This window comes from Lonchura striata, chromosome 10 (assembly GCF_050655825.1).
Source record: "Lonchura striata isolate lonStrDom1 chromosome 10, ASM5065582v1, whole genome shotgun sequence".
NCBI lineage: Eukaryota > Metazoa > Chordata > Aves > Passeriformes > Estrildidae > Lonchura > Lonchura striata.
This window is the reverse complement of record NC_140712.1, coordinates 17464698-17491971: the sequence shown is the minus strand read 5'-3', so window position 1 is coordinate 17491971 and position 27274 is coordinate 17464698. Positions and strand designations below refer to the sequence as shown.

General features: G+C 47.1%; 2 protein-coding genes across 4 annotated transcripts in view; one reads left to right on the top strand and one right to left on the bottom strand.

Annotated features, from left to right (window-relative positions):
• Positions 1-17789, top strand: part of ABHD2 (abhydrolase domain containing 2, acylglycerol lipase) — a 38415-nt gene extending 20626 nt beyond the window's left edge. For both annotated transcript variants that reach the window (XM_021537621.3, XM_085588882.1), the window contains 7 exons: positions 844-1011; positions 3806-3989; positions 7474-7566; positions 9255-9368; positions 10582-10651; positions 11365-11449; positions 12314-17789. In XM_021537621.3, coding sequence (XP_021393296.1) covers positions 844-1011; positions 3806-3989; positions 7474-7566; positions 9255-9368; positions 10582-10651; positions 11365-11449; positions 12314-12510 — 911 coding nt within the window. In that variant the 3' untranslated portion in view covers positions 12511-17789. The remainder of the gene's footprint in view (positions 1-843; positions 1012-3805; positions 3990-7473; positions 7567-9254; positions 9369-10581; positions 10652-11364; positions 11450-12313) is intronic.
• A 1966-nt stretch (positions 17790-19755) lies between these two features.
• On the bottom strand, positions 19756-27139 carry RLBP1 (retinaldehyde binding protein 1). Of its 2 annotated transcripts, XM_021537390.4 has the most exons (8): positions 25179-27139; positions 24307-24350; positions 23947-24075; positions 23505-23706; positions 22206-22384; positions 21092-21250; positions 20350-20460; positions 19756-20239 (listed from the first exon to the last, which is right to left on the bottom strand). In XM_021537390.4, exons 2-8 carry the CDS (start codon positions 24316-24318, stop codon positions 20081-20083), a joined length of 951 nt encoding a protein of 316 aa, XP_021393065.1. In that variant the 5' UTR covers positions 24319-24350; positions 25179-27139; the 3' UTR covers positions 19756-20080. The 2 variants fall into 2 exon arrangements, with proteins under 2 accessions (XP_021393065.1, XP_085445012.1); XM_085588886.1 differs by having other exon boundaries at positions 24307-27139.
• Between the last annotated feature and the right edge of the window lie 135 nt (positions 27140-27274).

Below are 27274 nucleotides of genomic sequence, written 5' to 3'. Positions count from 1 at the left end.
GGGGTACAGATGAGGGTAGAGCCCATGGCTCCCATTTGGCCCTCAGAAAAAGCAGATTTCGTTTTTAAAACTGTCAGTGTTGAGATCTTCATGGTACAATGCTGCAATAGAATAGTTATTTTATCTTTATTGCTGTGAGCAGTGCTTTTCTAATGAGATAAAAATTCAGTGGCTAGAGCTGGTAATGTTGGAGCTTTGCACATGAGAGTTACAGTTAATTTGAAGTGCATATGATAATCCTGAATGTAATTTACTGTGCTTACTTGAATTACAGCAATTACTTTCTTGGTTGATGAAATGATATCTTGTTAAACTAGCGAACAGTGTCAGCAGATCAAATATCATTAGATTAGCCACAAAGTAGATGATGGTTAATGTCAGCTGATCAGAATGCCTGTGCTTAGCAGAGCTGCATTTGGAAGATCTGCATTACACCCAGCTCTAGAGGGGAAATGAGGGGGAAATAGCATAACCAGTCTACTTGGAGTGCTGGGCTCCACAGCTTCCACAACAGGCTGTCAGAAAGCAGAACATGTGTAACATCAAAAATGTCCTTCAGACAGAAGAGTGTACTCTGGGTCTCTAGGCAGTGCCTGGAGAACTGATTGCACAGCTTTCCCTGAAGTTATAAACTGTTCATCTCCCATAGTATGAATTATTTTTTCACATCTGTACCACTAGAGCTGCTGGTCTTCTGTCCCATAGAGGATTTTTGGCAGACTAGTAGGAATTCTAGCTTGCTTGTGGTAGGTGGTTTCCCACGCATCTGAAATGGCAACCTCCTGACTCTCTTAATTTGCATGAAGTGACATTTACTTAACTTCCCTCTCTCTCGGAGCACAGAGGATGTCACAATGGTGATCTGCCCGGGGATTGCTAACCACAGTGAGAAGCAGTACATCCGCACCTTTGTTGACTATGCCCAGAAAAATGGGTACAGATGTGCTGTCCTGAATCACCTGGGAGCCCTGCCAAACATTGAGCTCACTTCACCACGGATGTTCACGTATGGTAGGTACTTCATGGCACCTGGGGAACTTCTCTTCAAGCTCATGAAACTTCTAGGGATTGATCAGCCTCTTTCAGAATAACAGAGCTGCTGTACCCCAGTGGGGGTAAAACACTTTTGTGCTGTTTCTTAAGAGCTATACTAAATTTAGATGGGAGCAAGAGAGTAGGCTAATATTAAATTAGCTTTTATCTCTTCTGCTAGCTCTTACACATGGATTCTCATCAAGGAGGCAGTTTTTTGTAAGAAAACTTTTGGGGAAAAAAACCCTTTTGTGCCTACCCAGAGCCTGTTCAGATGATTTTAGAGATAGTGAATTTGCCATTTTCACAGAATGTGAAACAAACCTGTCTCTGAAGGATAAATGCCACTTCTGAGGCTTTGTAAAATGCAACCTGAGAGGAGTTTGTACCAGCCTATCCAGAAAGTACCTTTATATCTTAGGAGGGACATGTGAGGATTTGCTCCTGGATGTAACACAAGTCAAAAACATGAACAGTTCAGGAGTGTAAAGCTACAGAAGTGGTAGTGCTTAACTGCCATGATTATGGCTCTCACCTTGAGTATAAAGAAGTCTTTCTTAACCTAGAAATTAAAAGGAATAAATTATTTGAAACTGTGTGAAGGGTGACTCTAGCTAGTCTTAACTGGCCTTTTGGTGAGTAATGTGATCCTTGTAGAATGGGACTGCTGTGCCTGTGACCTAATCTGCTTGTTCCTGAGCTCTTTTGAGCCCTCATCTCCCTCTTTTCTGTAAGTATCTATAGGTGCCCTGCCAATTCTGTGTTTAGCAGACTTGTGTTAGGCTTTTTTTTTTTTTTTTAAGCTAGCTGAGCTACTGCTTAGATTTGGATTAACAGAATAGTTATCTTGAACAGTTAAACTGTCAAAACAAAAATACTGTGCTTTGAGGTGCCAAAGTCTGGCAGACAAATAGGCTGTAATGCTTTGTTGGTTGTTTTAGAATTATTAAATATACTTCTCTTTGGGAAGCACTTCAGGAATACCAAATACCCTCATTTGTAGTGAGGCCCTGGGCTGTTATGGCTGCAAGTCTACCATGTCTTGAAAACTAAATTTTAATGCTAAAGAGTTTACTATTTTGATAGAAGTTAAGAGTTTGCTTTCATGAAGCTTTGCTTCAGGCCTTAGGGTGTTATTCTGTAGTGCATCCCTTGAGAAATACCTTTCTGAGTCTTTTATAGCCTTGGAAAGGGCAAAGAATGCCTAGCACTTCCTTTGAGTAAGACAGTAAATCACTTGGCAGAGTTGCTTGTTAAGTAAAGTGCCAGCAAGTCCAGTAGACTTTACTCTGCCTCCTACCCAAATAACTCAGTGCTCTTTCAGCTTTGCTGTATTCCAGGCATACTTGTTGAGGAGCCTAAATTTGGGATTCACTGAACCCCAGCCTCTATATCAAGTTTGACCTGTTGCTTTTCTAGTTTTGATTTCTGAGCTGCCCTGAAATCATGAAGGTCAAACACTAAAGTATTTTGAGCACTGGCTTCTTCCAGAGGAAACCAGAGCAGTGCAGAATTTGTTGTCTTGAATTAAGAATGTTCACAAGGAAGTGCCCAAGCCCTGCTGAAACTATCAGACAGGAGCTTGCTGTTCCTCTGAAGCAAACAAACCCTGGTGCTCAGCATTTACTCCAGAGCTAGGTAAAGTTGGAGTCTGATGTCTACTGAGGATGCTGTAGCTGGGGTGGGGGCACAGTGGATCAGTGTCAGGTTAGTAGAGGGTGGAATGCTAGAATCCTAGGATTTATCTCCCTGGCCAGGTTCCACAGAATAGAGCTGAATTTCTGACTCTGGACAAGAATAAACATCTGAAGTTTTATTTCTGTTGTTCATGAGATGCCTTCTGTGGTTTGCAGCCTTACATCCAAAGGGAAGGTTAACAAGCTGCATAAACACTTTAAACCAGTGTACTAATGGCATCACTGTTGCAGCTGCTTCTCCATATCTCCTTTTCCCATACTCACAAGCAGGAGAAATAGTTGTAGGTACATAGGTTGTATGTGTGGAGGCCTTCAAGTCTGTCAAACAGTTGGAGGATGCCAGCACTGCCAGAAACTGGATCCCTCAGTGCCTGCAGCCTGTGGGATGCAGGTGGGTGTTTGCTGACAGTGGAACAGATGTCTATAGAGACACTTAACTGTTCTCTTGATGTGGAGATGCCCTTGTGTCTTTCAGTGAGATGCAGTATCTTTACCTTTTCACTGGTTACAAAGGATTGAATATCTCTGCTTTAACCCTTCTCCTTGATCCCAGAGATCACCTGCTTAGTCAGGGTCTGCAGCGAGCTCTTCCTGACAAGCCACTCCTTTCCCCTCCCCACAGCAGCTGGATTTAGGGATCCATATTGGTCTTGCTTAAAAAAAAAAAAAAGAGCATAATGCATTCCAAATACCTCACTTCACTTTAGAAGTGGCAAACTGCCTCAGGAAAGTAATGATGTGTGCTGTTTTTGCATGGTAACTCTGGTCAAGCCCAGAGTTGCTGGACTCTGCTTTTTAAAGCTGTTTTAGAAAGGAAGAATTTTGATTGTCATGTTAACTGTCACCATGATTTTTAAGCAACTAAATTTCATCTTGCTTTGGCATTCTGTCAGAACTAAGCATGAGCTAAACTCCACAGGACTCAAATGTATGAACACATGTGAATCAGAGCTATTAAAACCTTAAGGCTATTGAAAAGTCAGGGTAAGAAGCTGAATTCAAAGCATACAACTGAAGCTTCAAATCAGAATTTAAATATATTAGATGATGTTTTTTAACTTTCTTTTTCTTTTTAGGATGCACCTGGGAATTTGGTGCCATGGTGAATTACATCAAGAAGACCTACCCTCAGACCCAGCTGATTGTTGTGGGCTTCAGCCTGGGTGGAAATATTGTGTGCAAATACCTGGGAGAGAGCCAGGCCAACCAGGAGCGAGTCCTGTGCTGTGTCAGCTTGTGCCAGGGGTACAGTGCACTGAGGTGGGTCTGAAGTCTTCTCTGTGCTGCTCTCTTCTGGGAGTGCAGGAGGGAGCAGATCTTTGGAAGGGCAAGGTGAAGATGGATGTTTCCCTTGCACTGAACAGGTCTGACAGATTGTGTAGGATGGCAGCCTCCTGAAGGAGCACCTGAAGCTTTGTTGATTTGCAAGCACAAGTAAACCTTGTCAGCAGTGCAAACAGGTTTTGTGTACCTGGCCAGGTACATGCTGGCAGCTTCTGGACTGTGCATGTGCTGCTGTCTCGTGGCTGGAGTGTCTGAAGAGGAGGTATTCCCTGTGCCTCCTGGTGTAATTAGGCAGGCTGGGTAGCGTGACCAGCTGCTGAGCTGATGCCAGGTTTGCAAGCAATAGTTTACACTGTCTCATCACTCTGAGAAATATCCCATGGTTTGTAATAGCTTGTTTGGCTTCAGTGTGCAGTTTCATCTGGCAGCTCTTACCCAGGGAGACTGGAAAGATACAGCACAGTCTCTGTCAGTCTGTGCTCCCCTCTAAATGTGTGTCACTGAAACAGTGCTGTGGGTGATCAAGGGATGGAAGGTGCTTGCAGCTGTGTTATAGGAGTGGGGAAGGGAAGGAGGAAAAGTATTACAGCCCTAAAGTCTGAAAATATTAATGTTTCTCTGCCTGGAAGACAAGGTTGTGGCACTTTAGGAGCTGTGATGGTTTCACTTGCACTGCTCAAAAACTGGACTCAAGTAATGTATTTTAACCCTTCCATATATGCACAGGTAATGAAGATTAAAACTCTGTAACTGGCTAAGCTGCTGTTTTCAGTTTTTACTGTCTGTACAATCACTAAGGTGTAGCTGACTCTGCAGTAATTTACCTGCAGTTTTGAGCCTTGAGACTACTACTTACAAGCCAAAAGGAACTGTTGAGACTCAGGTGTTTGGATCAAGATCTTTTGGGCTGATATGAGTGGTGAAACTGTGGCAGGTCTGTAAGGGGGTTGCTATGGAATTCAGCCTCACAGCCGGGCCAGGGTAGCTGGAACTGTTGATGCTGATGATGTCCTGCCTGTGTAGGGACCAGCTTGTTATTCAGCAGTCTGAGGACACCTTTTATGAATCGGGGTTTTACAGGTAAAAGCAGAAAGCTTTTCTGGAAGCACTAAGATGTGAGTAAAAGCTTGACATGTTTGTAATATTCCAGCTATCTAATCCCTTTTGAGGTCAGATGTGACTACTGCTAAAAAAGTGTATAATCTGCTGATAGTTCACACCCTTAAAATCTGAACAGATGCTACAGGAACAGCTGTTCTGTTTTGTTTCAAGTAAAATGTTCTTAGCTGTCCTGGGGTTTTGGCATAGAGCACAGAGCATCTTGAAGCCAGCTCCTTAATTGCAACCATCAGAGAGGGTTTGCAGGGATAATATCTGGCTGAGGTCCAGTTGGTTCATCTTCTCCAATTATGCAATATTGTATTCTTGATCTCCAAATTGCTGTTGTGAGTAATGCTGTTATGCTTGCATGGCAAGGACAACCTGATTAACAATTCTCCACTTGGATATTTGTGTGGAAAAACAACTCACTGGGTTTTTGGTTTCTTTTTTCCCTTGAGTTTATTGTACCCCATGGTGTGGGCTGTGTGGATTATTGAGCTCTTGCCTCCACCTGCTGGGTAAACATCTCCTAGCAAACCTCCTGCCACAAAACATCTGCTCTGTATTACTGGACAGCCAGCAGGAAGGCTTTTCAGGTCTTGTCTCCCTTCCTAATACCCACATCTGCTGTAAGTGCTAATTAGCTGAAGAACTAGGGGAAAGCAACCTCTACAGAGCAAAAGACAGGAGGAAGGGGAGGGCCTTTTGCCTGGTTACAGAAGTGGGAGGGAGGAGGTCTAAAGCACCTCCAGGTTAGAATGGTGAAGCCACTGCCTTCCTGGGCTTGGTCTGGTACATGAAAATAGCTGGCTTCAGCCTTCAGGGCTACATGGAAGTGGATTACCCTGATAATATAACCAGTTAGTTTACAGTTCCATTTTTTTAATATTGGCTTGTCCAGCATTTATTTCCCAAATAACTTTCATAAGCAAAAGAAAAAAGTTTTAGTGAGCAAGGTGAACCAAGGATTTCAAACAGGAAAGCCTTTCCAGAGCAGCATCAATACTAGGAGCTGCCAGAAGAATGAGACTCTTTAATGAATTAACACAGTCTAGGGAATGTGTTCCCTGAGGCTAAACAGGGACAGGACTCCTTATTCCTTAATCTCTGCCTGCATAGACTTGATTCTGCTTCTTGATCTTGTGGAATGTATCTTCATCGTAGCTACAGGCTGTGAGGAGAGCCCTCAGCTCTGAAACCTGGGCAGTCCTCAAAATCCTGGAAGCTGCCTGTGGTTTCTTTAACGTTTGCAGCTCTTCATATTAGGAGTTCTGCTGTACACACAGGAGCTGCAGGGAAATGTAGTAACTTTAACTTCAAACATCTTGTGATAACTTAATAGATTTGCTTGGAAAACCTTTTGTGAAGAAAGAAATGTGCATTTTCCTATCTTCTTTCATGCCCCTGCCCTGGCATAAATGTGGTAGGTATAGCCTGGTTAGACAAAAAGGTAATGGATTTGTCTTTTTTTTTTTTTTTTTTTTAATCCATACTCTCCAGCATGGCTAATTCCAAGAAAACAGGTTGCTCCTGCCTGGTAGGGGACTTGCAGGCTGTAGCTTGGAAGGTCATGTTAAATCTACAATGGTTCTCATGGTATGTTAATGTTTAAGTGGTAGGAGAGCTTCAGTAGCTGAAACTGCTCCCAGCATTCTTCAGTCTCTCAGTAAATGATAGTGTGTTCCCTCAGCAACAGCAAACCCTGCTAGGAGTAAAGCTCTAACCTGCCCATGACCCTGCATAGCAAAGGAGTGCTGGTATCTGGCAGAGCTCTCACAACTCTGGATGGCTTAAATTCTGTTTTAACAACAGATAAGCTGAGAAGTGCTCTTCTGCTTTGTAAAGACTTCAGCTCAGATGCCACTTGCAGCTGCAGCTAGTATTTATTCCTACAGTTCCTGCCAATGAATTGAAACAATAATAGTAGTATCTGTACATATTGGAAACATTTGCACAAATTATTTCCTCTGCAAAGCTGTATTACACAATAGACAACACAGTTGAGCAACAGGTTTTAGCCCTTTCCTTGAAAGTGCCATTATGTAAATTACATTGAACTTCTGCAAAGGAATACTAAAATCCTCTTGTCAGTGTTATGGATCTTGATTGATGGCTCTTAAATGCTCCGATCAAAACTGCTAATTGCATTCTGCAAGATGAGACTGCAGATCTGTTTCCTGATACTAACAAACTTCATCAAAGTGGAAGTAATTTCCTGGAAAAGGTTAAGCTGTGGCAGAGAAGGCCTGGAGGTTTGTTTACACAGCCCCCAGGCTGCCATAAGATGTTAACAGTGTATTAATCTGATCTTTCAAGAGCTCCATTAACAGCTTTGTTTGTTCTGCTGTGTTTTTTCTAGGGCACAGGAAACCTTCATGCAGTGGGACCATTGCAGAAGATTTTATAACTTCCTCATGGCAGACAACATGAAGAAGATCATCCTTTCTCACAGGTACTGCAGTACATCACTCACTCTGACAGTATTGATTGGGTCAATTGTTGTATTGGATTTGTCTGCCTGGTCCTTTAAAATAGGACTCCTGAAAGGTTTAGCACAAGTTCCTTGCTAGATCTTTAAATGAACAAACAGAGAAGGTGAGCCCATATCAATCTCATTATACTCATTATATGTAAAATAGACAAATAAGCTTTGGCCATTTTGTTAGAAGAAAGACATTGTTGTCTTTTTATGTTCTGTGGAAACTTGTTTAATGAATGAACAAGACATGCACAGGAAAACATTGCAATTAGACTTCAAAGTGGAGTATTCTGCATCTGTTTCACTTCTAGCCAAAGAATTCCCTATTGAAGGAGCCTCTTGTTCTGCCACGTACCTGAGGTAGGACTAATCTTCAAGATCCTCTGTATGGAGTTGCTGCTTATGAAATAAGCAAATAGTCAAACCTGTAGCTCTGGCTTCTAGCTGTTCCTCTAGAGAGAGCATGTAGCCAGTAAAACACTTAACATTGCTGTTCCTGGAGTGCAAGTGTGCTGTAGGATCCTTGTGTGGCTGCTGCTGATCCGTGGTTCTTGCATAACAAAAGACATTTGTGTGCTACACAGGTGACATGCTCGATGTTGGTGTTTTCCCCATCAAAAGTTCTCTGGGTGGTACTTTCTAGGCAAGAAAGTACCTCATCCTCATCTGTGTGTATTGGGAGTTGCCTGACTGAGGGGAAAGGAGGAAAATATCTTAAGACTTATTTAATCGAAGGAGCATGTATTGCTTCAGACTTTGGTTCTTTGTTTACGCTCCAGTGCAGCATGAAATACTTGTAGAAGGAGGGTAGCTAGTATAGGATGATCCACATAATTCATTCCAGGTTTACAAATATTTAGACAACTTGAACAAATTTGACAAGTGAAGTTAGGTAAGCTCCCATTAAAGTGTACTTGAATTCTTAACCCAGAAAAAGCTGGTGCTGACTTGAAGGGAAGTGTGTTAAGTAAACTTTTTCCATAATCACTTGTGCTCTATCTTGCCCAAATCAAACCTAGCCTCCTGCTCTGACCTGCAGCTGCCTCTCAAAGGGACTAAAAACCCCTTTCCAACTTGTGGCATTTGTTCTGTTTGTTCAGGAAGAAGTTTGTTGTGGTAAAGAAACGCATCCTCCCTTGAGGGCAATAACCAGCTATGACGAGTGTCCATAGTAAATAGCTTTCTGCTAAGAGAATACTCTGAGTAATTTCTGTGTGTGGGGTAGCCTGAAGTCTGTGCTGGGGGGCTTTAGAACCAGATGGTGCAGGAGATGCTATGCCCAATATTGCTGGTGCTCTCACCCAAACCACCCACAGGTTTGGGCTGAAGCCAAAGAACCCTCCCTCTAACCTGTAGCCTCAAGTCCAAATACCCTTAGTGCTCTGTTCTGGGAAGTTTCTTTTAAGAGGGCCCTCTCATGCAGTTTTTCAGTAGATAAAGAAAACATTTTTTCCTACAAGGAGGCTACTGGGGTTTGTTATGTCTTGCTGCAAAGGTAAGTGGACAAACAAGCTGTTTTTGCTCCCAAGGAAGCCTCATGTTTATGTAACCCACTTCTAATCTTATCTTGTCAGATTTGATAAACTCAGTTGTCCTTGAACAGGTCATGGTTTTGCTGCCCTTGTGTTATTTGGATGTAATTCTTGATGTCACTCTTGCAGGCAAGTTCTTTTTGGAGATAACAACATGAAGAAGCCACAAAGTCTGTCAGATGCTGATCTGGGCAAGCTCTACACAGCAACATCACTTATGCAGATTGATGATAACGTTATGAGGTATGAAGGGCAATTCTCTGCTCCCCTGCAGAACTCCAAGTGCCTTCTCAAGTGTTGTTCTTGCATGCCCCTTGCTGGGACTGTAGGAGTCTGCTGAAATACAGTGAACACAACTTCAAATTCTTGCTTGCCTCCACATTAAGGAAAACTTAGAGGAAAAACACAAACTTACTGTTTACAGTCACATCTTCTTTAAAATCATCCAGGAGGCATTCATTTATTGGTAACACCTGAACCTGCAGCACCTTCCTACTTTCCACTAAGGTAGGAAGAGGCCAGCTCTGCTGCCAAGCTCTAGCAACAAAAAAGGGGAATGTGGAAAGAAACTCAGAATTGCTCATGGATTTCCATAACTCTTTGAAAAGTCTTCTGCCTGTAAAACACTTCTGCTTTCTCAATACACAATAGGGCTGGCTGAGATAATGCAACCTTTCTTATTTGTCATACTAACACCTAATTAAGTGCTCTGCTTTAAAAGCAGTAGCCTGTTACTGCCTGTGTCCTTGACAACAATATAGCACTTTAAGTGGCAGTGTTCACACCATGGCATGTTCTGTATCAGGCATTGACCCTTTCCAAAATAAAGCTGTACAGTGTTAGCTAAAAAGCCATGACACTTTTGGCAAACTGGGAGTATGGTTGGCTGCTTATAAAAAAAACATTCATTGGGAAATCTCCCTGCTTGTCCTCCATCCCCAAGGCCTTTCTAGTTTGAACCAACATCTATGTTGTCCCTTATATTAAACAAAAAGGCATTTGAATATAGGCTTACTGAATTCTTGGTTTGGGACGGTGTGAAGGGATTTGGCAAAGTAGAACCACAGTAAATTCTGGGGAACATATCCAGCAAATTTAAGGTTTATAAGCTGTGCTGGGTTTGTATTTGAAAAGACTTTTAAGGAAAGATGAACAAAATCCTAACTTTTTTCATCCATGTGTACAGTTAAGTGAGCAGGGTGTTTTAAAAGAAACACCCTGAGGGCTGCTAGTCTTCATTTTGCATGTTTGACTTGCCCATGCTCTCAGAATGTTTGAGAAAGCACAGAAACCATCAAGGCATGTGCTGCCAAACGGTTTTGCAAAGAGACTGGGTATTTAAAAAGTTATCTATGGAAATTGAGTCATTGTTCCTGTTTCTGCATGTGTCCTCACTTAAAAGTAATAGTGACATGACTGAAACAGGTGATATTAATGACAATTTGCTCTGTTTCAGGAAATTCCATGGCTACAGCTCACTGAAGGAGTATTATGAAGAGGAAAGTTGCCTGCATTACTTGCACAAGGTAAGCTCTTGCAGCAGACTGCTCTTGCACTGGAAGGAAAGTACTCTGTGGGTTTTTTTTTGTTGATACCTGCAGATGTTTTAGCTGTGATTTTCAGAAATAATCAGGCACAGGATATTGGAGTGGGATTTCAGATCTTGCTATCTCTAAAACTGGGGCTAAATTCTCTGGGCTCTTAAGTGCATATAACTCTGGCAGGTGATAGCACCCAAGAGATGGAGACAAAGGCACATGTTCAGCTGAGCTGCTCTGAGTGTATGAGGATAACGTGGGAAATGGGTGCCTTGCATGGAGCCTGCACCTTCAAGGAAGAAAGGCTTACTGGATTCTCTGGATGGCAGATGCTTGAGCAAAGTTTTGCCAAAGTGTAACTGAGATCAATTCCTCCTTTTTCTACTGAACCAGAGAATGGAGATGTTCCAAGACAGTTTCCTGGACTTTAACCAAGGTGTCCATAACAGAGTTGGCAATAGCTGCCTGATGTGCAGAGCAATGCAGAGTGAAAAAAGGGTGTAGTTATTTCAGTTCTAAGAATGGGGACTCAGTCTGCTCACTCTCTGCCTCTTTCTTACAATTGGGCTAGAGGAAAAAATTAACTCTGAAATGAGATGTTAATTGAATTATGCTACGATACTTTTACAGTTGGTAGATTGACATTCAAATACTAAACCCTTTCTGTTTTGGTTTTTTTCATGTCATGTTTCTTGATGCAGATCTATGTTCCTCTTCTTTTGGTTAATGCTGCTGATGACCCTCTCGTTCATGAGAGTCTTCTATCAATTCCAAGAGCTCTTTCAGGTATGCTCAAACAGTCTCCTCAAGCTGGGCATATTTGTGTACCTACACCTAGCTTACCACATCACAATTCCTGATTTCAGAGGATTTCAAAGCTTGACTTGCCTCCTTACATCTGTAATGCTGTGAGAGGTGTGCTAAGCCTCTTTAAGTCACCAGTTGCTAGAACAAGGCTAATCCTGAGCAGGAAGATCTATAGTCCTTTCAGGCACCTGTTGCTTCTGTTGATAGCAGTTCTTTCTTGGATGAAAAAGGTTTCTTCACATCTCCATTGCTCACTGGGATTTAGTAGGAAGATGGGTGGTAGTGGCAGTCTGGATGAAGCACAGATAACTCCCCTTTGCTGATGAAATGGGGACAGTGCATGCATGGCTCTGTCACTTGGCACTGAGCTGGGATCTCTCCCTCAAAAGAAGTTGAGCTGTCTTCAAGCAAGTGTAGCTTCAGCTACACTTAGAAGCTCAGAAGAGGGAGCTGCTGCTGCTTCATCACACAAAGAGTGGGTGCACAGGGAGGGAAGCAGGGTTCATTCTTTTCCTGGTCAGAGGCTGTGAGCAGAGGATTTATCCCCAGCTGCTTTCAGACAGAAGCAAGCACAGAGAGTTTTTCACTGTCCATGCAACAGTATGGCTGATGTACTGTCAGAGCTTAGTGCAGCTTGACATGATGCAAACAGTCCTGGTTCCAGTGGATGTGAGTTCAAGGTGCTCATTTGTTAAAGAATGACCATTTTACAGCAGTACAGGTATTGCTGTTAGGCCCAGTCAGCAGCACCTCTTGGGCAGCCTTTGTCCTGGCAACTCAAGATGCTTTCATTCTCAGCTTGAAGATGTTATCTTGGAACTTTCTGCCTCTTTTCTTTTACAGAGAAAAAAGAGAATGTCATGCATGTGCTGCCCCTTCATGGAGGCCACCTGGGATTTTTTGAGGGGTCTGTGCTGTTCCCAGAACCTCTTACCTGGATGGATAAGCTCGTGGTACAGTATGCCAATGCCATCTGCCAGTGGGAGAAGACAAAGCCTCACTGCTCAGATGCTGAGCAGGCTGACTCTGGCCAGGAGTAATCGACCCAAAGACTCTGGATCACTTCAGTATATCTCTCTGTTTGGGAATATCTTGTTCCCTCACCTGCTGCTTCAGGTTTCCATTCTCCTTGATATCCTATGGCTGGGGTTTGATCACCAATGTGTTTTTTTGAGTTAAAGAAGAGGTTAACATCTGGTCAGAGCCTCTTTGGATATCCAGTCACATGGATTTGTAATTTACTGCTCTGCTTGAAGAATTGGGTTGCTGTCTTTAGCTTGTTACAGGGCTACTGAGCTAAAGACTGCTTGCTTTAATATAGCAGAAGTTTCATATGTCAAAATCTCTTTACCTGCTGGTCAAAAACTTGATCTGCAGCATTTGTTAGGTGTAGATGATGGGATAACTGTGGCTCTCTTCTCTGTCTGGATGCTGGAAAAACCCCTGTACCAAGCCACAAGCCAGTGTGTGGTTCAGTCTGTAAGCCACTACAGTGTAGCTTGGAAAAACAGATGCTTGACTGCAAGTGTAGTGTCAGCTTTGCACCATCTCAAGGGAAACCTTTTAGAACCTAGGAATGCACTTGCACAAGTGAATCACTTTAAAAATATTCAACTTTTCCATGCTGGAGGTGTGAGTGGATTGGGCTGGCTTTATGCTGCTTCTCCAAGTAGAGAAAAGTTGCAGCCTGGTAATGCCAGTTAATGTTTCTATGTAAACATTTTCTCACTTCAGGACCTGATCAGTCACCTTCTTGTCATCTTTGCCTCCTTTTAAATACTGTTATCTTCTCAGTACTGGATTCTTTGATTGACCTGGGTCTTTTCAAACTGGCTCTGGCTTCCAAATGGAAACCCATGATTAAGAATCTGCAGATTCCTTTCTGTGCACTCAATTTGCTTGAAAGAATATTTTATGGAGAGCTGTTGTTCTCTCTTAGGGATTAATTGGTGGGGGAGTAGGGTGTATCTATTTAGATTTACTCCCCTTATGTCAGGGTAAATAATACCAAAATTCTTCTCATTAGCTTTCAGAGCATTAAGTGGGTTTGAGGCATGTGACTTGCCTTACAGTTGATGTGGAACTGGTGTCCCCAGCCTCATGCAACTGAAGTGACATCTTTGCATGGCTGACTACTTCCAGATCTGTGTAATGCTGTAGGATTACTGGCTCCAGTAAGACACTGGGCTCTTTCTCACTAGAATTTATTTTCCACAACCAGACATCCCCTTCTAGTTCTAATGTGCAAAGTGAAGTGTGAAAGCTGTTTGCAGGAAAGCTGGCTACTCACCTGTGCTTTTCCCTCAAGTGGCAGCTATGGTCTGTGCCAAGATAGTTATTAAAGGAAAGTTGTCCCATGACAATCTGGAGACTGAAACTAGTGGCAAAAATCTTTTTTTTTCCCTTACTGTTTGTTCTCTCAGTAATGTAGTATTGTTAAACCATCCATAGGGTTTCTTTATCAGTGTCAGTGAAGTTCTTTTCCTGTCACAACTTCCCTCATCAGCACTTTATTGCTCCAGCCTTGGTCTGTGTTCCAGGCACTTTAATTTATAGCTTATGGGTGAAACAAGCTGCAAGTCTTCAGTCTGGATCAACAAACCTAGGGAACAAGCCTCCTGGACTGTCCTGTCCCTGAACTTCAGTAGGTTGAGTAGGTGGGGTTTCATTTGAACAAAGCAATAATTAACTATTGTAGCAAAGATGCATTGTCATATCAGGAAATTCCTTTCATTTGCCTTAGGCCAAACACCTTGGCCTGTGATCAATGATGAACTGTGGCTATCTGCACATTCTCCTAGTCAGTAAATCTGGGCTTCTTTTTTTCTTCAAAGAGAAGATGAAACTAAGTAAAGCTACAGCAAGATTTGGCTGTGCTTGTGGCTGTTCCTTAAGAACTATTTTAGGGCATCAGTTAGCAAGGATATTCTTAGCTGATGGATATCTTGTCTCTGTGTTATGTTCTTATTCATACTGCATCACTAAAGTATGTCATAAAAGGCATTTCAGGTTTTTTTGTTTAAGTAGTGTTCATGTAATATTCATTGGGTATGACTTAAATATCTTCTCACTTCAGCAGAAGTGGAGTGTAAACAACACATGTACACATCAAATAGATACAGTATAAATTTAGGTGTCTAAGTCTCCCAAAATGAGGTGAGCAATTGGACAGTTCTCAAAGCAGCAGGAGCTGTAGCTTTGTCTAATCAAATAGAGATTTTTCTTTAAACCTGGAGAGCCTTTCTGAGGAGTACTCCTTCCTACCCACAACCCAAGCCTTCATTCTTCAGAAGTGCCAATGCTGTGGGCTTTCTGAAATTCTCCACTACAGAAGTACTGTGGGTCTCTGTCTTGCTCCTTTGCCCTGGTTTTGCACTTGAATCTAAAACTGTTCAAATCACTTGTGACTTGACTGAGTCTGGCTTATTTGGGGAAGGACAACTTTTGTGGCTTTTTTGTGCAAGGTTTCTGGAGCTTGAGGTTCAGCTTATTAAGCCTGTAGGTGGAAGCAGTGTAAAAAAAAAAAAACAATCTGTTCTCTCCATCTCAACAAATTTGATGCTTCTTCCAAAGCCAAGACTTGTATTCAGACTTGCAGTCAGTCACTTAGAGGTCTTGGAAAACTAGGAGAGGAGAGAATTAAGCTGCAGTTCATGTTATCTAAATTATTTGTTAAATCTTCCTACTGACAATGATAGATAATTGATACCTAGTGACACATGAGGCTTTGTCCAGTCCTAATTTGAAATACTGCAATCTCCCAAAGTAAGACAATACTACTCTTGTTATGTGGGCAGGTGGTCTTTATTTGCCCAGTGAACCCAGCCTTAAATGCACTCTGAATTTTTCAGTGTTAGAGGTGAAGTCTTTCATCTCTTGTCAAAACACATGAGGCTGCTGAAGTGTGCACTTGTAGATCACTGCAGTGTGGTCTGATAGAGCAGTTTGAGATTACAACATGGTCAATCTGACATGTGCTCTGCTTAGTTTCAAACTGGGATTAGAAAAATCATTAGGAGAGCTCTTCCACGGGTGGTCTCATGGTAAACACACCTTCCCCATCACTGAATGTAAGTAGCACTTGAACATGAACCCTGAGACCCTCTCAATCAGACGGCAAGTTGCAGAACGATTACTCTTTGATGGTTAGGCTGGTCCAGCCATCACCATTGCCATTTTTCTGGAAGATGGTAAATAAGCAGCTCAGACTTGCTCTGACTGAACACAAGGAACTTCAGCTTCCACTACAAGAGCTCTGCCAGCATTTTTAATTGTCCCTTTGTTCTAAATCAAGGTGTTTTCAGGTGGGTCTGGCAGTGTTGTAGTTGCACCGTAAAGGCAAACAGTGAACTTCCCTGCAATCCTTTTCCTGAGTGTTTTTCTGCAGTTCCTGTTTATGAAGATATGGTTACAAAGACAGGGCATTAAGTAAAAATGTTGGGAACTATTAACTCCAGTACTGAATTTAGCCAAGCTACCTGTGTGTCATCTGTCCTGGGTCTGTCACAAGTTCCTAGACCACAGCCCTTTGACACGTGGTGCCTTGCCCTTTTCCTCCTCCTCCCTTGACATCAGCATATCTAGAGACTTCACTAACAGCTCTGTCAGAGCTTTTGGGGCTTTGCTTTTTGGTAAATGAATTTTCAGACACTATTACTGAGACACACCAGTGATGCACACAGCACAACTGAATGCTGACTTCAAGGACCTTTGTGAGCAGCCTACAACTGGCTACAGTCAGTTTCAAGGCTGAAAATAATGTATATAAGCAGTGGATCACTTTCAGCTCTCTGCTCCTTTAGCAGTAGGAATTGAGTCATAGAAGCAGGGTTTGCTTTGCTTGATATGTGACTTGTCTTGCAATCCCAAAGTTTTTGTGTATTAACACTCCAGCAGCATAGCTGGAGGTAAATTGCTCAAGTGGATACATCTCAAAGGAGAGAGCAGCGAGTACCATCTTCAGGACTTCATTGCCAGTGTAGTCACCTGGATTGCTTCCAAGTTTTTCTGGAAATACTATGCTTGTCTGGAGCTTAATTAAATCCTTCAGGGTTTTTTGGGTTTTTTTTTTTGTAAGACCAGAGAAGGCCTGAGCCTTGTGCTGCCTGTGTATGTCACTTGTGAAGAACATCTTGTGTCTGGCTCGAGTCACACTCCATGTGTCCGTATCCCTTATGTGGGTTGGTTCATTTGGGAAGGTGCTGGAGCCACAGTGACTCAAAGCAGTGTCTCTTCCATGGCTTCTAGGTGAAGAGCAAACAGCCCTTCTTGACTTTATGATTTTTCTCCAAGCTTAGAATGCCTCAGAGCAGCACCAGCCAAGGGAGGGTGCCCTGTTACTGTACCCTCTTCTCACTGGCAGTGGGAGTGACACTGGCCTGGACTGCCTCAGCTGTCAGGGGAGCTTAGGCACAAGTGCCATCAATGAGTCAAAGCAGTGCCAGCTTTCTATGCTGTGCTGGAAAGGTCTCTGGAGTTATGCTGAACACCTGTACAAGGTGCCACAAAGCCCCTTTGCTTTGGTCTGACTGACAAGCTTCCATTGGAATCAAAGTCCTTGCACGACCAAAGAGGAGATACAGAATTTTCTTCTTGGATCTCCACTATAGTTCTGCTGGGATATTGACCCATCTCATGGACCCTGCCAACTGGAAAGTCTTTAAAACAAACAAACAAAAAAAGCTAAATAAAACCCATTTGTATTTGTTATAAGCCCAAGTCAACACCTTTCCAAAGGGGCAAATTGTGTCATTGTTACATGATAGCTTGACTGTAATTCCCAGTGACAGATATCTAGCCATTCTTCCTGAGAAAGCATAACCTCTTTCTCTGAAAGTTCCTAGCCAAAAAGGTGTGTAAAGAGCCTGGGAAGAGGAGACCTGTGCCCTTGTTTTTCTCGTGAAGCTGTATTAGAACAGGCACAGTGACTGCCAGTATTCTTGGTGAGCAGTTGACTATGAAAATATTTTCAATTTGGCAAAAATATATTCTGTAACTATCTCTAAATGCTGCCCTAAAGAAGCCTGTATATTGAGACACCCTCCCTGCTGCCATGTTCTGAGTCAGATTCTCTGGAGCTGAGAGCTGCAGGGGAAATGATTTGCAACTAGCAATGCAATTTTTCTATATCTGCTGATGTTTACCTTTAAAATTATATATAAATATATATAAAACTGTCTTTGATTTTTTCTTTAATTTTTGTTCTTGTGTGGTGTAAAATGGAAGTCATTGCAAAACAAAATGTAATTTTGTTATCTTTGATTCAGTGGGGTTTCTTTATTTAAAAATAAAGGACTTATTGAAGTCAGTGCTACAGCTAGTGCCTGTGTGTGAAGTTCCATATGTTGGCAGAGGCTCTCAGTCTTCCCTGAGGCCCAGCCTGGGGAGCTGGCTGGGGGCAGGTGATACAAGCACTCGTGGTGCTCAAGCCTCTCCTGGTTGCTTTTTGTCTTCTGGCCAAGAAGAGGTCTTTGATGCCACTCTGGTGGAGAATGGGTATAGCATCAGTTTAAAAAAGCACATCTGCTGTGAAACTACTGAAAGAGTTATTTTTGCCAGTGGAATAGAACATTTATTTTTCCCTATGTGAGAGCAAGTGCATGTCTTAATCTTTGAGCTGCTGGCAGAAGAAACACAAACCAGCATCTCTGGCCAGGACAGTGACATCTTTGAGCCTAGAGCATACAAAAGCCCTGGCAAAAGCTCTACTCAGCTGCCCCTGACAACTCTCCACTGTGTGGTTTATTACCTACAGCCCAGGGGAGGGGCTGTGGAGGGTAACTGGGACTGGTGACCTGCTGGGGCGGCTGGACTGGGTGCTTTGTGGGACGCAAATTACATCTGTAATTTACTGGCTGTTGTGAGATAGCTGTTAGATCCTCTCCAGGACTCCTTCCTGCCTTGGTCAGTCACTCAGCTCCCAGCTCTGCTGGGCTGTTCTCTGTCTCCCCATCAAAGCAAGCTCCTGGCTGACAATTTGTCACAGGAGTGGTGAGCAGCCATGGGCACCTCCCAAGAGCTGAGACTATCCCAATGTAAACCCCTGGGCAGCAATGTGATACTTCTATGTGAATGGATTTTTTTCCCCTTGTTCTGTTTCCCCAAGCTGCAATTGCTCTGCCTCCCAGGCAAGCTGTGCTGTTGTGTTTGCACTGGCCTGATGCTTGCAGGGTTGTCACACGCGGTTTCCTTGGGATGGCTCCAGGTGCAGAAAGGAGCCAAAGGAGGTGGAGAAGTGCCTTTTGCTCTGTCTCTGGACTCTTGCACAAAGTTGGCACAGCCTAAGGATTTGGGACTCTCCATGCATGGACTCAGCAAGCAGCTGAGGCTGGAGCAAACATCTAACCCCAGACAGACCCTGTCCTCCCTGCAGCTTCAGAGCCGCTGTCCTGTTTGGTTTGAGCCTGAGCCAGGGCCCTGATGAATGTGGCTCTTGTCAGCACCCTCCACCTCAGCCAGCTTTGGGTGGGGGGGGCTAATCTGGCTGATGAAAAGGACCCGTGTGGAGTCCCTCCCTCCCTGGGAGGTGGGACAGGACCCACTGTGGGACCAGGCTCAGGGAGAAGGTAACCTGGGCAGAGACCAGGAACCTGTTCCTCTCTGAGCCCTGCTGCTGGCCAAGGGAGCAGATGGTCAGGGAATGGGTTTGGCTTTTTGGAGGAGATGCCTAGTTCATGAACCAGAACAGACTCCCTTGCTTGGGACAGCTACTTATTCCTTCCTCTTCCCCATCTGAGCAAGGTGTAATTAGTGTCAGCTGCAGCTTGTTTGCTGCACAGGTACCATCCTTTGCCCTCCATGGTGACTTTTGGTGGGGCTTCCCCAAATGAGCTCCCTTTCACAGTGCAATGCTAGGAGAAACAACTGTGCTGATGCTTTTGAAGGATTTAGGAGGGTACATTCTGCTTTTCTTTCAATTGTTTTGCGATTGAAATCCATCTCCTAGTCTCAGTGGCTAATGCAGCTTCTGTTCTCCTCCCTGCCCAAGCAGGAATTAGGCGGAGACAGCTCCACCTGGGACCCTGGTTGGGTTTTTGTTTGCCTCTGTTTTCTCTTCCCTGGTTAGAGCAGATGACAAAGAGCTGGGGGCCCTTTCTCAGACAAGAAAGGGACTTGATCTGGAATGCAGGGAGGATGGAGATAGGCAGTTCCTTGATTCCAATGATGAGGGGACAGGAGTCTCCTGCCAAATGCAGGTACTGATCTCCTGATCTCCTTAGAACCAGCAGTACAGCCAGCACCCAAAAAGCTGTGCCCCTGTTCCTCACCATGAGCGACCGCAGAGCTCTGCTGTTAAACGCTTTATTTCTCCCTCACTGTAGCCCTCCCTTCCCAAAGCCCACACTCTCCTGTCCTCCCCTTGCAGCTCCAGGAAATGCTGTGGGAGAGAGCTGGTGGCCTCCTTTCTCCACCAGCTCTGGAGGGAAGGATCTGTGCCTGGGAGGGACAGCCCTCTGTCTGGAGAGGGGACAGGAGGGACAGGCATGGAGCAACGCACCCAGGGTGCTTCAGCACGAGCAGTCACTCGACCGATGCTACAGGAGGGAGGTGGCTGGGGTTAGAGGGCCACCTCTGGTGCTGTGGTACAGGGGAGGGCAGCAGGCTCCTGCTTTAGAGAGCCGTGTCCTCAGATTCGATGCGAGGCCCAAAGAGCTTCTCTGCAGTTGCTTTGCCATCGTACTTGGGCAGGTTGCCACCAAAGTCTGCTGGCAAGATGTCAGCGTCGATCTCCTGGTAGAAGGATTCCAGCTCCTCACCGTGCACAAAGACCTGGAGGGAGATGGGAGTGACCCTCAGCAGAGGACCAGGGCAGCTCTCCCCAGCTGCTCTGTTTCACCCAAGGACGTGCCTTTGCCTGCAGGTCCCTTCCCCACACTCACCCTCTCCAGCAGTTTGCTCTTCAGGAACGGTTTGACCACGTTGTAGGTGGTGGTGAAGTACCAAGGCTGGTGGATGAAGTGGACGGCCTTGAACCGCGCTGGGAAGGAGTCCTAGGATCCCAAACCCAGATGCAGATGGTTACAGATGGTGATCTTCCCTTTGCTCAGATCTTGCCCAGATCTGAGCAGGCAGCACTGGATACACCAGCACTGCACGGCTCCCCTCGCTCCATGTCCCCTTCTCTATTTGATGGCCCTTTTCTGTTCTGACCCAGAGCATCAACCATCCTGGCCTCAGGAGTACCAGGGAACTGAAGAGCCTCTCAGACTGCTCACTGCTCCTACTCCATGAGAAGGACCTCCCCTGGGAAGAGCCGAGTGTCTTTGGCATTTGGTCCAAGGGCAGAAATTCTGGAGTCTCCAGGAGTCTGTGAGTCTCCGTCCAGCCTGGGCTGGGCTGGGCTGAGAGGCTCATGAGGAAAGCCCTCCAGGCCATGCCCGAGGATGCTGCAAGAAGTGGTAGTACTGCTTCTGGCTAGCCATTTGAGAAGGGAGATGGGGTGGGCAAAATTTTTCAGGGTTAAGCCAATTAGCTGGCAAGGCAGGGAGAGGGTGGTGGAGCCTCTCCTCAATGCTTTCTCATTGTTCCAAACCCTGCTAGCCCTCCCACCTCCCTTCTCTGAGCTCCCTGCTTCCCCAGGGTCCCCTCTGCCACTGCTGGGTGCAGACTTTGCCACCTCACCTGCAGCATGTCCACCATCTTCTTGAGCTCTGAGGGTTTGATCCCTGATGCCTGCTGCATGGTGAAGCCCTTGAAGTTCTCAATGATGCAGAACCCATTGATCTGGGTCTCTTCGTTCTCCAGTAGCTTCTCCAAGATAATACAATAGGCACGAAGGATCTAATGGAGAGGAGAGACAGCAGGGTCTTGTATGAGGTCTCACCTCCCACAGACCCTAGGGGGTACTCAGGAAGAGTCCCATGGAGCGTTATCCAGGGTCTGTTGGACTCCAGCCTGCTTGTCACAGCCAGCCCCCAGATTTCAGAGCAGGGAGGGGGTGACCACATTCTGTTTTCAAGTCATGAGCATCAGATCTGGATCAGTGATACACTGAGACCAGATTCAGAGCTAAGCAGAAAAGGAAACCATGAGAAGCTGTGAGTTACGTGTTTGGAACCTCTTTGCCAAGAAACCCTTTTCATGCCCTGGGCCTCAGTTTCCTCCTGTGCCCTTGATTTAATGGTGTGGTGCCTTTCTGCAACCCATGTTACATGGGCTGAGGGATGCACACCCTGAATTTGGCATGCATCTTGCACTGCATCCTTTAGGGTAGACTGTTACATTGTGCTCATGGGCATTCTGTTCCCCATTCCCCAGGACCCCTGTGACTCTGATCAGATAACCCTGGACCCCTCCTTCCTGCCCTGACAGGGTTGCTGGAGAGCCAAGAAGGCCTCTCTGCCCAAAGTCTAGATAAACCCCTGACATTTCCTGTTCGCCCTCTTTTGCCCCGCTCTCCCCAAGGACATCACAGAATAAAGAGAGCTGAACCATCATATATTGGGGTAAGAGCCTCTTTTGGAAATCTTTGCCATCTCCTGATATTCCTCCCCTCAAAGCCTCGGATCTCTGGGCTAGCCTGATAATTTAGGGGCTGAGAGGGTAGAAGTATCAATAGACCATACTTTCCCAGGCTCCATCAAAGGATAAATCCAAAGTGCTACAGACTTACTTCCACCTGTATGGCTGGACGGATGCACGTGTGTGTGTAAGGAGGATGTGCTCACATGTGCCGAGCGGGACAAGCCCAAAAGCAGCACCACTGCTGTGGGAGCAGCCTCTGAGCTGGGCTCACCTCATCGAAGGTGATCTCCTCGTAATCCCAGTTCTCGATGTTGAAGAGCATCACCACCCGGCCGTACTTGTCCCTGCTGGCCAGGATGCCGGGGTAGCCGGCCTCGATGGTGCTGCGCACGGCCTCGGGGCTCAGGTTGTCAAACAGCTCGGGGTACTGCTGGCGGAAGTTCACGTAGCCTGGAGAGAGGCAACAACTGCAAAACTGCCTGCTTTCCCAGCCTCGGGAAGCTGGGGGAGCTGCCAGAGACAGGATGGGCTAATGATGGTGCGATGTCAGTGCTGAGCCCAAGAGCTGTGGAAAGCTCTGTCCGTGGCCCACATGGGTCAGGTCTCCTCCAGCAAAGGGGAAAAGAGAAGCTCAGCAGCAGACCAGCCCCAGCATGCTTGGTGTTACCCCTCCCCTGGCCAGGAGCCTTCCACGCCTGCTTTCTTTCCAACACCTTAACAAGCAGATAAAGTAATTTCCCCCCTCATTTCCCTTCCCCCTTTCCTCCCTGTTTGGGTGAAAACCCCCATCTACCCTCTCTTGGCACCCGGCAGGCACGAAATAAGGAATTTCATCCTGGGAAAATGCAGGCAAACAAAACAGCTCGTCTGAGAGCCAGCACTGATAATTGCAACTCATTATCCCCATAGCTGACACAAAGAAGAGCAGAGCTGGAGACAGGCAGGTTCCAGTCAGCAGCCACCCTCTGGGCTGCTCTTCTGTTCCCCCTCCATGCCTTTGGGTCACTCCCAGTGTGAGGAGAGGGTGCCACAAGCACCCAAACCTGTCCCCAGACCTAGAGGTGCCCCAGGGGGGTGCAGAGCCTCCCAGGCACCATGCACAGAAGCATCAGGAGGGTGCAGAACTGGCTCCTTACAGGGGTACAGAGGGGGGAGTGTGGGGCATGTACAGGGCATGGGGGTCTCAAGGGGATGCAGCCCAAGCCAGCTGGGTTTGCTACATGAACGAAACCATCACCAAATGTGAGGGTTTTTTCCATTTTGTTTGAGTAAACTTGTGAGGAGTGGGATTGTCCTGGTGCTGCAGGAAGCCTCTTGTCACCCTCATTTATTTCCTTCCCCATCCCGGCTTCTTCCAAGCCCCTCAATCCTGACTTTTTCTATTCATACCCTCTCTCCAAACCCTGACTTTTTCTATTTATCCCCTCTCTTCATTCCCTTCCCATGTCAGGGTCCTGCTTTGCCAGCACAGTCCAGTCTGGGCTAGGAGGCACCAGGAGAGGACTGGGAGCTGCTGGGGGATGTGTACCCTCGTCCTCACATGGCATCACAGCCCAGGACCCCTCCCCACCTTTCAGCAGGTCATAGGCTCTGTGGACATCGAACTTGCGAGCACGGATGAAGCGGAGCAAGAAGGAGTCGTCCCTCTCCTGCACCTTCTCAGCCACCTTCTGGCAAACGTCCTCGCCGCCCGCCCGCTCCTGCACCAGCTCCCGCAGCGCCTTCACCGCCACCTCCCGCTTCTCCTCCGTCTCGTTCAGCTCATCCTTTGCCTGGGGGGAGCAGAGAGGGGACCCAGTGATGCCACACACACATTCTAAAACACCCTGGGGGTCGAGGAGGCACCCAAAAACTGAGGGAGGACAGGAAAGCTGGGTCACTCAATCCCCAGCTTGGAGACATTTTGGTAAGTGCATCCCCCACCAGTGCAAGAGGCAGTCGAGTCTCCTCTGGCCCCTGAGGAGCAGGTGCCTCGGGCTGCAGCTGTCCCCCATTCCCCACAGCCTCCTCACCTTCTGCAGGGTGTGTGGGGGGATCTTCTCGCACCTCCCAAAGACGGGGCCGTGGTCCTTGGTGGTGAGGCGCTCCAGCTTGGAGCGCAGCGCCTGCTCCTCCTCCGACACGATCCGGAACGTGCCCGTCTGTGGGGAGGAGAGGATGTGGGGGCTCCCCAGACAGCCCCCCAGCTCCCTGCCCCACTGCAAGTCTCCTTGGGAGCCACAGGGAAGGGGAGAGGCTCCACACACACACACTGGGGTTGGGATGGACTGTGTGCTGCTTGGACTAAGGTGCACCCCGTGCACCCCATCCCAGCACTGCAGGAGGGCATGGTCAGAGCCCAGAGGATGGGGCAGTGTGGGGACAGTACTCACAACTGCAGACATGTTGTCCTCTGTCTTCTGTCAGCAGCAGGACACTGGCAGAGGGAAGGAGGAATCAGCATGGATCCAAATGGTCTCCACGGCCTCCCTTATGCCCCATTCCCTGACATCTTGCACAGATGGGGGCAGAAGTGGGTGTCCAGAGGACACCCCCAGCCCTCCTCAACTCCATCATCTACTGCCTGCATCTCTGCCTGCCCGAGGAACCTGAGCAGCCTGGAGAAACACCAGGGATGTTTGCAAAAGCAGCTTAAAAATCTGTGTATTGATCATCTGATACTTTCACATGTTTTTCTCACTCTGCCTTTCCTCTTCGGGCTGGGAGCATCTCAGCCTGCACTCACTCAGGTGGTCTCAGAGTCTCAGACCACCTTCACATTGGCAGAGGTGAGCATCCAACTTTGGCCAGGCAGCCAGCTCATCCTTTTATTTCTGCTACCAAAATAAATAATATTACCAAAGTAAATACTCATCCACAAAGTGTTTCCCAAACTCTCAAGTCTCACTGCTCTACCAACAGCAAGGCTGGACTGTAAACCTCTCTGCATCTTTCCAACACAGCCTGGATGAAAGACCTTGTTGCCATCCATGAGGAAGAGGGCTGCCTTCATTCTACTTCCAGCATCTACCCCTGCCTATCTGTAACACCAGCTCCAAGCCCAGACTGTGAGAGGGATGCTTGGCTCCAGCTCATCCATTTCCCAGGGGCATCCTCTTTCCCTCCTCCTCCTGGGAAAGGGAGAGGCATCCCCTTGTTCCAGGCATCAAAACCAATTCAAGCTCTGCAGGTGCCAGGTTGAGTGAGGGCTGGATGATGGTCTTCAACGCAGTCCTTTCAGCTGAAAAATGTCCTGGATACTCACCAGGAAGAGGAAAAGCTGAACTGTCCTCGGCAGGTCAGTGCACAGAGCTGAGATGGAAGCAGGGATGGTGAGGCCGGAGTGGAGCAGCAAGGAAGCCGGGCGAAAGCTTTGTAGAGTCACCGGGTTGGGATTAGACCGTCACAAGGCATCAACTCACTGCAGCTTTGCAATTAAGTCAGCCCAGCCCAGGAAAGAAACCCCATTAAAACATTACAAAAGGCAACTGAGGAGAGGGAAGGAGGGAGCTGGGGCTCCACCACCAGCCAGAGCGTGCGTGGAGAGGCGGGCTGGATGCCGGACCCGATTAACAAAGTATAAAAGCTCCTTGTTGTGTAACTCGCTCATTAGCACGGGGCAGGGGCAGAGGCAGGTGGTGGGCAGCCTGCCATCCCAGCCTGCTCTCTGGGGCGAGCAGGACAGGTCTCTTCCCCAGCTTCTGCCCAAAAACCCCTGGCAAGATCCTGCTGTGAATTCAGCCATGTGGGCAGGGTCTGGCTGCGGGGATGGGTATGCAGCAGAGGATGCTCCTGGGACTCTCCAATTCCTCCCCTATGAGGCCTCCCAAACGAGCATCCATACAAGGCCCTTTTCAGCTTTTAAAACAAAAACACATGGGCAAAATTTCTGCAATACTCTCAAGTGATGATTGACTGCTCGGAGCTCTGGGAACTGGAAGCCATCCACCCCCAGGGAGATGCCACAGACCCATAGGGAGGGGAGCCCCAGGATGTGGGAGAAACAAAGGTCAGTCCACATGTGGGTGCAGCAGGATGGCAAAATGGGTTTTCTGGGCTGCCCCAGCATGCTGAAGCTATAGGGCAGGAGAGTCCTTGCAGCCTTAATTCTTTGGGTCAAGGTTTGTGGGAGCTGCATGAAGATGTGGAGAAGATGGAGCTGTGCTCAGGCCCAGGAGAGGAGTTTGGCCAGGCTCTTACCATGATGGGGATTTTGGGGAGCTGGCAGGGCCAAGCTAAGCACCAGAGCAGGGCTGAAGGGACTTACACAAGGCATGTTTTGTAATGCCTCTGGGATTTGCGGATTTGGTTTCCACACAGGGCTGTCCTGCAAGCGGAGCTGAGACCCCAATGTGAGGGAGGGAGGAGGAGGAAGGCACGAGACTCCAGATGAAAGGCTGGGGTGCTGCCGAGGGAACATTCAGACCTGTGCCAAAACCCCGAGCAATGCCGCTGTGGCCTGAGGCACTGTGCACTGCTCTTCAGAGGAGACCCCCAGCCCTCCCATCCCCTTCTCACACCAGCCCTGGTGCAAGGCTCAGCTCCCTCCTGCAGCTCGTTGGACCTTTGTGCGCAGCTCAGCACAAAACAGTGCATAACAGGGGTACATCATCAGCATGGGGTTTCTCAAACAGGCCCAATAATCTCTCTTGGGGTGCCAGAGAGAACCTGTGATCCCTGAGGCACCTGGGCAGCCTGGCCAGCACACTCATCACAGGTGAAACAGTTTTGCAGACACATGTACAACCCCTGGCATCACGAAGAGAGTGTTTTGTCCTGGGTGAACGGGTCTCGGGGGGACCCACCCTGATGTACTGTGACAGAGCCCCTAAGTGCCCCTCTCTCCCGGGTCTGTTATCCCCCTGCCCACAGCGCCATGTCAAACCCGCAGCATCAACTCCTGCTCCATGTGAGCACGGGGTTTGCGAGAGCTCCCACGCGGGGCGGGCACCGCATCCTTCGGCCAAATCCCGCAGCTTAAAGGCGGGCTACACCTCCTGGTACGCTAGAGCCCACCTCACGTCCCCCGGAATTAGGGGGTTTACCCGAATGCATCTGAGCCCCACGTGGGTGCCACTCGCTGCCGACGGGGGTGGCCCTGAATGGGCACTTTGTGCCCAAATGTGGGTACCCGCGGCTGCACGCCCCGCTCCGGGAGCGCTCCCACTGCGCGGCGTGGAGTTTCCCTCACGGGAGATAACCCAGGAGCAGGGGCTGCACTCCTGTGCCATAGCTCTGCGCAGGGAGGCCGGAGCGGGAGACCCGCCGCGGTCCCTCCCTGCCCGCCCCTCTCCGTCACTCGGTGTCACCGCCCGCCCGCCGCCGGCCCCCGCGGGACTCGAACCCGCGGCCGGCGGGAGG

Excerpts from the sequence above, each read along its gene's own strand:
- RLBP1 (XM_085588886.1), bottom strand. Across the intron at positions 23,707-23,946 it reads CCCCACACACCCTGCAGAAG|GCAAAGGATGAGCTGAACGA; the intron begins GTGAGGAGGCTG and ends TGCTCCCCCCAG. Across the intron at positions 20,461-21,091 it reads AGATGGTGGACATGCTGCAG|GACTCCTTCCCAGCGCGGTT; the intron begins GTGAGGTGGCAA and ends TTGGGATCCTAG.